The following is a 12,621-nucleotide window of genomic DNA, read 5'->3' on the forward strand; positions in this document are numbered from 1 at the left end:
ACACTGAATACATCCAAGAAAAACAGGAGTCAGTTTTCCGGCAGAAAAGAGCACTATCGTATTTGATAAGCATACTAACACCAGGAGACGGGTGAAAACAAACAGCTAATAAGGGTCAAAAACCATATGCTGAAATAATGACGTATATAGGATATTTTCATCATCTCAGAGGCAATCATAAAGCTTCTCCAATTCATAGCAAATGTATTTAATATAAAAATAATATATAGATAATACCTTAAAAAAACAAAAGTATTATCCAATTAAAAAAACATAAAAGAATATATATAGCTCTCAAATTGGATGGAAACCAATGCCTTAAACAGAGGTCAGCAAACCTTTTCCTTTGCTGTCTGGCCAGAGAGTAAATATTTTAGGTGTTGAGGTTACATACAATCTCTGTGGTATATTCTTCTTTTTTCTTTTTATCAATGCTTCAACAATGTAAAAACCATCCACAGCTTGCTGCTCATACAAAACAGGCCAGAGGGCCATATCTGGCCTGCAGGGAAGAGTCTGCCAACACTTAGCTTTGATAAGAGAACTACTCGATTAATGACATGGTTTTAAATAACCATTTATTATTTTAAAACTCTGCTTTACTCTTCCTGAGTTAACTCATTCAACCAACAGAAAAAAATCAGAATGGAAGACAGAAGATGATCACACTATAATAAATCTTATTTAACCATCACTGGTTCTTAATACCATCTCTCCATTACCACACCCAACTTCAGTAAGGTAAATAACAACAAAACAATCAAAAGCTCATATCAGAAATTCAATCAGAAGAAAATCCAAAGGACATTATGGGATCAGAATTAATATGGAACCTTCTATACTTTCAATATCTAGAATAAATCAGTAACATATTACATTTATTTCATTCTTTACAGGTGACATGGTACTTTTACATAATTATTTCATTAACTAATGTTCAGAATTTGGATTTGAAGCTTGATTAACTAATACTTTCAACTTCTAAGGCAGAAAAAAACTACTGTTGTAGAAATACAGTTTAGGAGGATTAAACCAAAAAAATTGAAAGATTAATGTTAACTTTGAGCATTCTAAGGCTTTAGTAAGCCAAATTTAAAAATTATATGCGAAAAAGAAAAATCACACAGCGCACATCTGGATACTCTAATACTATCCATAGTCTTTGTAAGAATGGGATATGAAGAGAGAGAATAGAGATGATGATGAAGAATAAGGACATGATTTGCTGGTAAGTTCCAGAGGTTGGTAATAACTAAAAAACAACTATCAGATAAGCATCAACTAATGTTTTGTGAGAGATTACAATGCCCTATACATAAGCAGTTTCCATTCACTATTATACTCAAACTACCAATAATCCTAATAGAAGAGCAGGTACTCTTACCAACTCTGCTTAGTAGATGGGGAAAGATAGGTAAATCAGATTACTTAGCCAAGGCCACTGAACCCAAATAGTCTGACTCCGGAGTCTGTACTATGTATGTTTGAACAGAGCAGGAAGCAGAAAAATGCAAATGGCCCTCATTTACCAAGGGTAACTGTTCCCAGGGAAAAGTCACAAACAAAATTTACTAATATCAGAGACCGACAGTTTTTACCTATTCAAATGATACTTTATCAAGTTTTATCTACTACCCAAAGTCATTTTTTATTACCCTAGCATCTCCCTCATCTAAATGCCTGTGTTATTTACCCAATGATACAGTTTAGCTCTTTTATAAAATGCTAGGTCTTATATCAAATCACCACAATGTATACTTTAAATATCACAGAATTATATTTGTCAATTTACCTCAAAAAGCTAGGGAGGGGGAGACCTACTTGGAACAAGGTAAGAATATAAGAAATAAACAAAATATTGATTAAAAGCCTATTAACCAACTTAGCTTGTAAGTGGTTTCAGGGAATGGCTAGTTGAGGGTCAAAAACAAATAGAAAGTTTAAACGCCTTTCTGTGGATTCTATCATGGGTTTTATACAGAGTAATCCACAGAAAAATTTAAGACTAGTAGGTACTAGGCACTCAAAAATATTTATCATATATGTGCTTTAAAATAGTTGACAAAAAAAAAAAGAAAAGAAAAAGAAAAAAGAAAAAGAAAAGCAATTTTAAGCATGATTTGTGTTCCATAGAAATGAACTGGCTTAAGGACCATCATGTGACCTGAGAAGTTTTGGGAGTCTGACCTATGTAGACTGAGTGCTAAGGTGCCACCACATTTGAATCCTCTGCCTGATTAAATATCCTTAAACATAATGAATTCACCCTGGGTCTACCCTCCTTGTACGTTCTGAATTTTCATGCCAAGGAAGCCTAACACTTCCTGCTTAAGATTCTGCATCTGCCCTGTCAAGCTTATTGTATATGATGCATACCGACAGTGCATATTAAACAAGAATATACTAGAATGTGTCTGCTCTGAAAAAGTGCACCAGCTCAAAGAAGTTTGGAAAACAGTGAGTCAAACAAAGCTGAATAATTCTTTTAATGAAAGAACTTCTCAGATCCTGTAATTCATCAGTACATATGGAAAAAACTCTAAGCCTACTGGTACTTAAAAATATTTGCTCATAAAGTACTTTTTTTGCCCAAGACGCACTAAGCAGAGAAAAGCAATAACCCCTGCACATATTTGTTCCAATTTCTTACTCTGGCTCTTAAGTATATTCTTTGTGAACTACCCATATAATCAGGGTGAAAATGTTATATACCCACACGAATGTGTACATACTACCCAATGCAAGTTTCAAACCAACAGTATTCCAATTCTAAACAATAAAGGTAGTTCCATATCCTCTTACGGACACCTCAGTACCTCCTCCTGGATCGCTCTCTGCTCCTGTCTCTAGAACTGTGCCCACTTCTCTGGTGGCTGCGGCTTCGGCTTCGACTACTAGAGCGAGATCTGTGACGATGGCGTTTCTCCCGAGATTTGGATCGAGTTCTCCTCTTCCGTTCCCGTGACATGGAGCGAGACCGATGTCTGCGATGCTCTCTGGACCTGGATCTACAAAAAAAAAAAAAAAAAAAAAATTGAGTTCTTAGCTTCATTAGCACTCCACTTCTCATTTACTACAGCCTCTTATTTAAAAAGAAACTATCTCTCAGTAGCTTTACTTAACACTGGTTCTATTTCAAGTCAGGTAAATCTACACTAAAATAAACTGCTGGTATACTAAATAACTATGTACTAGAATGGCAAAATAAAAATTAAACGTTAGCTCTTAATCAGTATAATATGAATTTACATCATGAATATATATATATATGAAAAGAAGGAAATAAGCTATACCACTACTACATGCCAGGGATTATATTATCTAGATCAGGGGTCCCCAAACCGGGGTCGTGGACCAATACCAGTCCAGGCTCCACGGCAGGAAGTGATCGAGTGAAGCATAATCTGTATATGCAGCCACTCTCCAGCACCAGCATCACCGCCTCAGCTCCACTCCAGATCATTAGGCATTTGATTCTCAAAGGAGCACTGGTCCCTGGTGCTAAGAAGATTGGGGACTGGCTGAGATGCTTTATAAATTTAACTTTTAAACCTCTAAGATTTTTAGTATACTTAAGACAAAGTATGTACCTGAGGGACATGGATAGAAGGGAGGAGAGCATGAGAAAGAACACTGTTGAGAATAAGTTACTACCTCTGAATTAGAGGTTATAACCACTGAAATAAGTCTGAATGTCCACAATATGCCTAGTCATAGTGTAATCAAAACACAAAAACATGCATAAATCATTTTAGACAAATTGCAAAAAATGTATCCGCAATGAGTATGAGTATTAGAGAAGGAAAAATATTTTGAAGGAGGAGAAAAAACACTTTGGCAGCCTCCACTGGGTCGCAAAACTACCTTGTATACTGCATGTGTGGTGAGGGCAGGGATGGTATATTCAGAGGACAGAGAACATCTGAGGGAAAACGATGGGGAAGAAAGGTGTGGACCTTCCTTAAAAGAGCTACTTAATCCAATAAAGTTCAAACGCACACGATTCAGGAGATACAATTTACAACTGAGTTTATTTTCAAATGATTATTTTGTTAAGTGAAGTTTGAAAGCATTCAGAGTATGAAGAAAGGCACGTGCTGTAAACCTAACATCAATCAGAGCTGAACAGAATATTTCTACAACTGAATACAATATTCTGAAAAGCAGCAGGGGGGAAAGAACAAAAAATTCATTCAATACAAGTTTTACCAAATGATATTTTGCTTAATCTCTCATTTTGACCTATTATAATAAATCTATTTCTTGCAATGTATAATTTCATCCATCATTAAAAAGTTTCTAGGCTTGTTATTAATTTGTTCAAAAATGTTTACTGGGTGCCTATTACACTTTTCTAGGCACTAGAGAGATTGGGCAGCAAATAAACTACGGAAGGATGTCTATACAGATATGTAGGCAGTAAATAAAGACAGGTCAGGGAGTAAAGAAATGATATATTAAGGATAAAATTAGAGAAATAAGGTGGTAATCTTTTATACAGAATAAGCATGGTAGGCTTTTCTGATGGGACAGCACTTAAGCAGAATAGTAAGGAATGAAGAAAATCAGCTACTCCGCCATCTCAGAGGAGTGCTTCTGGTGGAGGGCGCACAGGCTCCTGCAAGTGGGAGAAAGCTCGGCATACTGAAGGGAGAGACCTGTGTGGCAAGAATGAAATGAGAGAGGGGAAGTAATGCCAGGGGTCTTATAGGCAGGATGACCAAGTATTTTATCATTCAAACGAGGATGCACTCAATAATAAATTACATGGAAGGAAAGGGGGAGCTACTGATAAATATTCTGAGACAAGACATAAACTGTAACTACCTCAAGGATAATTGATTTCCTTAACGAATGAAAGCTGTGGTGGGCTTAAAAGCGATGGAGCTCAGGCCAGCAGAATGGCTCCCTCAAATAAGGGTAGTGAGAAGAGTCGCTCTGCCATTGACAAGGTAGTGACCAGAGAATACACCACCAACACGCACAAGTGCATCCATGAAGTAGGTTTGGAGAAGCAAGTCCCTTGGGAACTCAAGAGATATGCAGAAATTTGCCAAGGAGATGTGAACTCCAGATGCGCATTTTAACACCAGGCTCAACAAAGCTGTCTGGGCCAAAGGAATAGACTGTCTGTCTCCTATTGTACCTGGCAGGGGTGAAGCAGGTGTCCAGAAAATGTAATGAGAATGAAGAATCACTAAATAAGCTCTATACATTGGTTACTTATGTACCTGTCATCACTTTAAAAAATGTACAAACAGTTAATGTGGGTGAGAACTAACCACTAATTGTCAAATAAAATTATAAAACCACCAAAAAGAAAAGAAAAGCTATGGTGAGAAGTCTTCTGGTCTAGATAGTGGAGTAGGTAAACTCTGGGCTAGTCTGCTCTCATATGATCACATCAAAATTACAACTAAATTATAGAACACATACCATTGAGGACCACCTACAGACAAGCTTAACAGTCCTATAACCAAGGGTATAAAGACGCCTCATCAAGATTGGCAGGAGGAGTGGAGATACGGAGCAGGCAGGTCCCAGACCCATGGTGTGGCAATTAAGAAACAGGAGATGTCTCGGTAGCAGAGGTTCCCCCCACCCCAAGCAGCGAGGTGTCCCTACAACAGCAGTTCCCAACTTTTTTGGCACCAGAGACTGGTATTCCTATGAGAATCTAATGCCTGATGATCCGAAGTAGAGCTGAAGCAGTGATGCAAGCACGGGGGAGTGGCTACAAACACAGGTGAAACTTCGCGTGCTTGCCCTGCTGCTCACCCACTGTGTGGCCTGGTCCCTAACAGGTCACAGACCAGCACCTATCCATGACCCAGGGGTTGGGGACCCCTGCCCTATAGCATCCAGTTGTGAAAACCAGCAGGCATTATATCCAAGACAGACACAGGGCTACCAGAGACAGAGGTGCTGCTCTTAAAGGGCCTACGCACAGACACTTGCTCACAAACTCACCGAGCTGCAGCACCGGTGCAGCAGCTGGGACAGCGCCAGGGACATACAGGGGGAACTAAACTAACTCCAGGGTGAGGGCTGGTGGGGCAGGGGCTGGGGAAACTCTCTACCCAACTGGCTGGCTGAGTGTAGTCTGGCACCAAATCTGTGCTCTCCATTAACCCGGAGAGCACTGTTCAGTCCCATCTTGGTGGTTCCTGTAGACCCTGACCCACCTAACTCACTCGCCAGCCCAGGCCTCTTCCAGTGGTTCCTCAGCAGGAGTGACCTGCCTAAGCTCATGCTGCAGACTCTTTCAAATGACCACAGACTCCACAAGAGTGGTAGGTGCCCTAAGCTTGCACTGCAGACTTTCTCAAAGGTCCACAAATCCCACACAAGTGGCCCCAAGCCCAGCACAACTTGTACTATAACTCCCATCAGGTGGCCCCAAACCTGACGTAAGTATCAGCCAGGCTTGGCCTGTAATGTAGTTCCAACTAAATTACCTCAAGTCTGGTACAAGTGGTGGCTGGTCTCAGCTAGCACTGTAGTGCCCAACAAAAAGTCCAAAATTGACATAGGTGGCCAATGGCCTCAGTTCACTGTGCGACCTCTCCCAAGCACCTCTGAGCCCACAACAAGCAACAACCAACAACAGTTCACCTTGTGGCACCTAGCAAGTAGCCCCAAACCTGGCAGAAGCAGCATCTGACCCTGGCCTGAACCAGAGTCCCTCCCAAGAGGCTCTAGATCCAACACACTCAGTGACCAGCTTCGGACCACACCAGAGCTCCACCCAACCAGCACCAAAAAAGACACTCCCGAAGGGCAGCTTTGGCAGGCACCAAAGCCTCGCTAAGGCAACTCCTGCACTGTGGGGTCAGCCCCTGCACATCGGCTTGTCCACTGTAGTCACAGCCAGTCAGCCAGCCAGTCAACCCCACCCACTGATGTGCCAGCAATAATCGAGGCCCGGCTACAAGAGGGCACACAATAATCCACAAAGGGGACATGCTGGGAGCACCTAAATCAGGTGACCAGAAATAAGCCCGCTCTAGCATATCTACCTAATACATAGAAACAAACATGGGGAGTCAGTCAAAATGAGGAAACAAATGTCCCAAATGAAAGAACAAAACAAAGCTCCACAAGAAGAACTAAATGAAATGGAGACAAGTAACCTACCAGATACAGAATTCAAAACACTGGTTTATAAGGATGCTCCAAGAACTTGGGGGAAGAATAGATGAACGCAGTTAATTAGAACTTCAAGAGACAGAACACATAAAACAAGCAAGAGAAAACAAAAAATATAGTCAGAAATAAAGACTACTATAAATGAAATAAAAAATACAATGGATGGAATCGAGAGCAGATTAGATGAAGCAGAGAACTGAATCTGCAATCTGGAAGACAAGGTAGCGGAAAACAAGCAATAAAAAAAAAAAAAAAGAAAGAAAAAAAAATTTTTTTTAAATGAGGATAGTTTAAGGAATTTCTGGGATAATATTGAGAGTACCAACATTCATATCACAGTGGTACCAGAAGAAGAGAAAGAGAGAGAAAGGAATTAAGGACTTATATTTAGAGAAATAATGACTGAAAACTCCCCTAACCAGGCAAAGTCCAAGAAGCACAGAGAGAGTCCTCAACAAGATGACCTCAAAGAGGCCCATGTCAAGACATACCATGTTTACAACGCAAAGGTTAAAGACAAAGACATAATCCTTAAATTTTTTTTCTTAATTTTCCAATTATAGTTGACATACATCATTATTTGTTTCAGATGAAAAAAGAAAAAATCTTTAAACTACCAAGAGAAAAGCAGTTACATACAAGGGAGCTCCAACAAGACTCTCAGCTGATTTTTTAACAGAAACTTCAAAGGCTAGAAGAGAACAGCACAAAACATTCAAAGTGATGAAAAGAAAAAACCTATAACGAAGACTACCCTACCCAGCAAGGCTATCATTTAGAATCGAAGCATAAAATTTCCCAGACAAGAAAGCTAAAGGAGTTCGTCACCACTAAACTCATGTTACTAGACATATTAAAGAGACTTTAAGCAGGAAAAAAGATAGAAAATATGAGTAGGAAGATCATGGGCAATTACGACACTAAATTAAGGGACACACATGAAAAAAAAAATGACAAAAACATAAACATGGGGGGGGTGAGTAAAAATTATAGTGATCTTAGAATGTGTAAAAACTTAAATGACCACCACCTTAAAATTGACTGCTCTCTCTCTCTCTACATATATATATATATATATGTAGAGAGAGAGAGAGAGAGAGAGAGAGAGAGAGACAGAGAGAGACAGAGACAGAGACAGAGAGTGTGAATGAGTTTGGTAGATATAAACACATGGTCACCACAAATCAAAAATCTATGAGATACACAAATTAAAAGAGAGTAATCCAAAAACATCACTATAAAACATCATCAACATGTAAGAGAACAGAACAAGAGATTATGGAAAAGAAGAACTAAAAAAAAAAAATCAGAAAACAATGAATAAAATGGTAATAACTATATACCTATCAATAATTCTTTAAAGGTCTAAAGGCTCCAATCAAAACACATAGGGTGGCTAAAACATTAAAAATATATATATATCAAGAACTGTACATATGTTGCCTAAAAGGGACCCACATGCAAATGGAGGCAAAAAATAAAAACTGGTGTAGCAATACTTAGGCAAAACAGACTTTAAAACAAAGGTTGTAATGAAACAAAGAATATTTCACAGTAAGAGGATCAAATGCCAAGAGGATAGACCTCTTATAAATATCTATGTATTAAATGTAGGAGGACCTGAGTATATAAAGCAAATATTGTTGGATATAAAGAGATTAATAGCAAAACATTAATAGAGGATTTTGATACCACACTGACATCAATGGATAGATCCTCCAGACAGAAAATCAACAAAGAAACAGTGGCCTTAAATGACACACCAGACCAGATGGACTTCGTAATACATGTATCTTCATAATATTTCACCCCAGGGCAAAATATACATTCTTTTCAAGTGCACGTAAAATATTTTCCAGAATAGACGATGTTAGGCTGCGAAACAAGTCTCAATAAATTAAACGCTGAAACGATATCAAGCATTTTTAATCATCACAATACATACAAGTAGGAATCAATTACAAGACACTGAAAAACACACAGAGGTTAAATGACATGCTACTAAACAATAAATGGGTTAACAATGAGCTCAAGGAAAAAAATCAAAAGATACCTTGAAACAATAAAAATGAAAATTTAACAATCCAAAATCTATGGGACACAGCCAAAGTAGTGTTACAAGGGTAATTTACAGTACAGGACTACCTACCTCTAGCATTTTAGTATGTCACATAAACAATTTAAACTTATACTTAAAGGAACTAGGAAAAAAAGAATGAAGCCCAAGTATAAGGAAGGAAATAATAAAGAGTATAGATGAATTAAACAAAATAGTCTAAAGAAACAATAGAAAAAATCAATGAAACAAAAAACTGGTTCTCTGAAAAAATAAACAAAATTGATAAACCAGAAAACTTGATTAGCGAGACTCATCAAAAAAATAAAGGGGGAGCAAAGAAATAAAATCACAAATGAAAGTGCACCTGACACCACAGAAATACAAAAGACTATGAAAAAATACTATGAACAGTCATATGCCAACAAATTGGACAACCTGGACAAAATGAATTCCTAGAAACATACAAATCTTCCAAGACTAAATCAGGAAAAAAAAAAAAATCTGAACAGACCAATAACTACTAATGAAATCAAACCAGTAATCAAAAAGCTCCCAACAAACAAAAGCCCTGGACTAGATGGTTTCACAGGTGAATTTTAGCAACATTCAGAGAAGAATTAACACCTATCCTCAAACAATTACAAACAGTTGAAGAGGGAAGAAGTCTCTCAAACTCATTTTATGAGGCCAGTATTACCCTGATATGAATCCAGATAAAGACACTGCAAAAAAAGAAAATTATACACCAATATCCCCAATGGACACAGGTACAAATATCCTCAACAAAATATTTGCAAACTGAATTCAGCAATATATTAAAAAGATGGTAAACCATAAATGACTAGGATTTATTCCTGGGATGCAAGGCTGGTTCAATATCCACAAATCAATTAATGTGATCCACCTCATGAACAAAATGAAGGGTAAAAATCATATGACTTTATCTATTAATAAATGCAGAAAAAGCATCTGACAAGACCCAACGCCCATTTATAATAAAAACTCACAACAAAATATGGTTAATGGGAACATAATACCTCGACATAATAAACACTATCTATGACAAACTCATAGAAAACTTCATACTCAATAGTAAAAAACCTAAAACCTTTTTCTTAAAAAAAAAAAAAAAATCAGGGACAAGACAAGGATGTTCACTTTCACCACTTTTATTCAACACAGTATTGGAAGCCCTAGCCAGAACAATCAGACAAGAATAAAAGGCATCTGAATTGGAAGGAAGTAAAACTGTCATTGTTGACAGATGACATGATACTACATATAGAACACCCTAAAGATCCCACCAAAAACATTTAGAATAAATGAATTCGGTAAAGTAGCAGGATACAAAATATTCAGAAATCAGCTGCATTTTTATACACCAAAACAAATGATCGGAAACAGAAATTAAGAAAACAATCTCATTTACAATTGCATCAAAAAGATTAAAATATCTAAGAATAAATTTAACCAAGGAGGTAAAAGGCCTATACTCGGAAAACTGTGAGGCACTGAAGATACAAATAAATGGAAGCATATACCATGCTCTTGGATAGGAAGAATTCGTACCATTAAAATGTCCACACTACCATAGCAATCTATAGATTCAAATAAGTCCCTATCAAAATCCCAATAGCATTTTTCACAGAACTAGTACAAATATTCCTAGAATTTATATAGAACCAAAGAAGACCCTGAATAGCCAAAGCAATACTGAAAAATAAGAACAAAGTTGGAGGTATCACTCTACCTGATATTAAACTATACTGCAAGGCCATAGTATTTAAAAGACAGTAAAAGTATAAAAACAACACACATAGATCAATGGAACAGAAGAGAGAACTCAGAAATAAACTCATACTTATGAAGTTAACTTATGACAAAGGAAACAAAAATATATAATGGAGTAAAGACAGTCTCTTTAATAAATGGTGATGGGAAAACTGGACAAATACGTGCAAAAAATAAAATTGGACTACTTCTTTACATCATATACAAAAAGAAACTCAAAACATAAAAGACTAAAAAGTTTTTGTACAACAAAGGAAATCAACAAATGAAAAGACAACCTATCGAATGTGAGAAAATATTTGCCAATGATACATCTGATAAGGGGTTAATATTCAAAAACTATAACAAATTCATACAATTTAACATCAAAACAATCCATATAAAAACTGGGCAGAGGACCTGAATTAACATTTCTCCAAAGAGGACATAAAGTAAAGATGATTGACATCACTTATCATGAGAAAAATGCAAATTAAAACCACAGTGAGATTATCATCTCACACCTATGAAAATGGCTATCGTCAATAAATCAACAAACAACAAGTGTTGGTGAAGATGAGGAGAAAAGTGAACTCTCGTGCACTGTTGGTGGGACTGTAAACTGGTGCAGGTTCCTCAAAAAATTAAAAATGGAATTATCCTATGATCCAGCAATCCTACCTCTGGATATTTCTCTGAAGAAATGCAAAACACTATTTTGAAAAGGTATATGCATCCTTATATTCACTGCGGCATTATTTACAATAGCTAAGATATGGCAGCAACCTAAGTGTCCATCAACAGACTAATAAAGGAGACGTGGTATACATGTAATGAAATATTACTTGGCCATAGAAAAGAATAAATCTTACCATTTGTGACAACATGGATGGACCTAGAGGGTATTATGCTAAGTGAAGTTAGAGAAAGACAAATACCATACGATTTCACTTATATGTGGAATCTAAAAAAATAAACGAACAAACAAAACTCACTCACAGATACAGTAAACAAATTGATGGTCACTAGAGATGGGAGAGGGGTTGGGGGATGGTGAAAAAGGTGAAGGGATTAAAGTACAAATTGCCAGTTATAAGAACAGTCACAGGGATGTAAAGCACAGCATAGGGAACATAGTCAATAATATTGTAATAACTATACGGTGCCAGATGGGTACTAGACTTACCGGGGTGATCACTTCGTAAGGTATATAAATGTCTAATCACTATGTTGTACACCTGAAACTAATATAATATTGTATGTCAACTGAAATTGAAAAATAAAATAAAATAATTTTTTATAAAGTTATGGTAAGGATTTCAACTTCTATGACTAAATGGAATGAATACCTTTGTAGGGTTTAAAAAGAGGGTTGACATAATTTAATTGTTTTTAAAAATCTCATTCTGGTTGACACATGAAAATCGGACTGAGGTGGAGAAGGGCAATGGACAAGTACAGAAATTAAGAGACCACTTAAGAAGCTATCATAACTCCAAGGTAAGAAGTGGCTTGGACTAGAGTGGTAGAAATTGAATTTCTGGTCTGAATATCTAAAGATGTTCTATGTACAAGGTAGTCCCCCCACCTCACGCCAAGAGGACCAGCTTGCATTAATCAACAAGCTTGCATTAGTAAACAAG

The 12,621-nt window shown here is 37.1% G+C and overlaps 1 protein-coding gene and 1 pseudogene across 10 annotated transcripts in view; one reads left to right on the top strand and one right to left on the bottom strand.

Annotated features, from left to right (window-relative positions):
* Positions 1-12,621, bottom strand: part of LOC107519339 (putative RNA-binding protein Luc7-like 2) — a 56,885-nt gene that overhangs the window by 1,396 nt on the left and 42,868 nt on the right. For all 10 annotated transcript variants that reach the window (XM_016161888.2, XM_016161890.2, XM_036230833.1 and 7 more), the window contains one exon: positions 2,817-3,008. In XM_016161888.2, coding sequence (XP_016017374.1) covers positions 2,817-3,008 — 192 coding nt within the window. The remainder of the gene's footprint in view (positions 1-2,816; positions 3,009-12,621) is intronic.
* On the top strand, positions 4,902-5,281 carry LOC107519340 (annotated as a pseudogene).

This window comes from Rousettus aegyptiacus, unplaced genomic scaffold, assembly GCF_014176215.1.
Source record: "Rousettus aegyptiacus isolate mRouAeg1 unplaced genomic scaffold, mRouAeg1.p scaffold_m13_p_13, whole genome shotgun sequence".
Taxonomy (NCBI): Eukaryota; Metazoa; Chordata; class Mammalia; order Chiroptera; family Pteropodidae; genus Rousettus; species Rousettus aegyptiacus.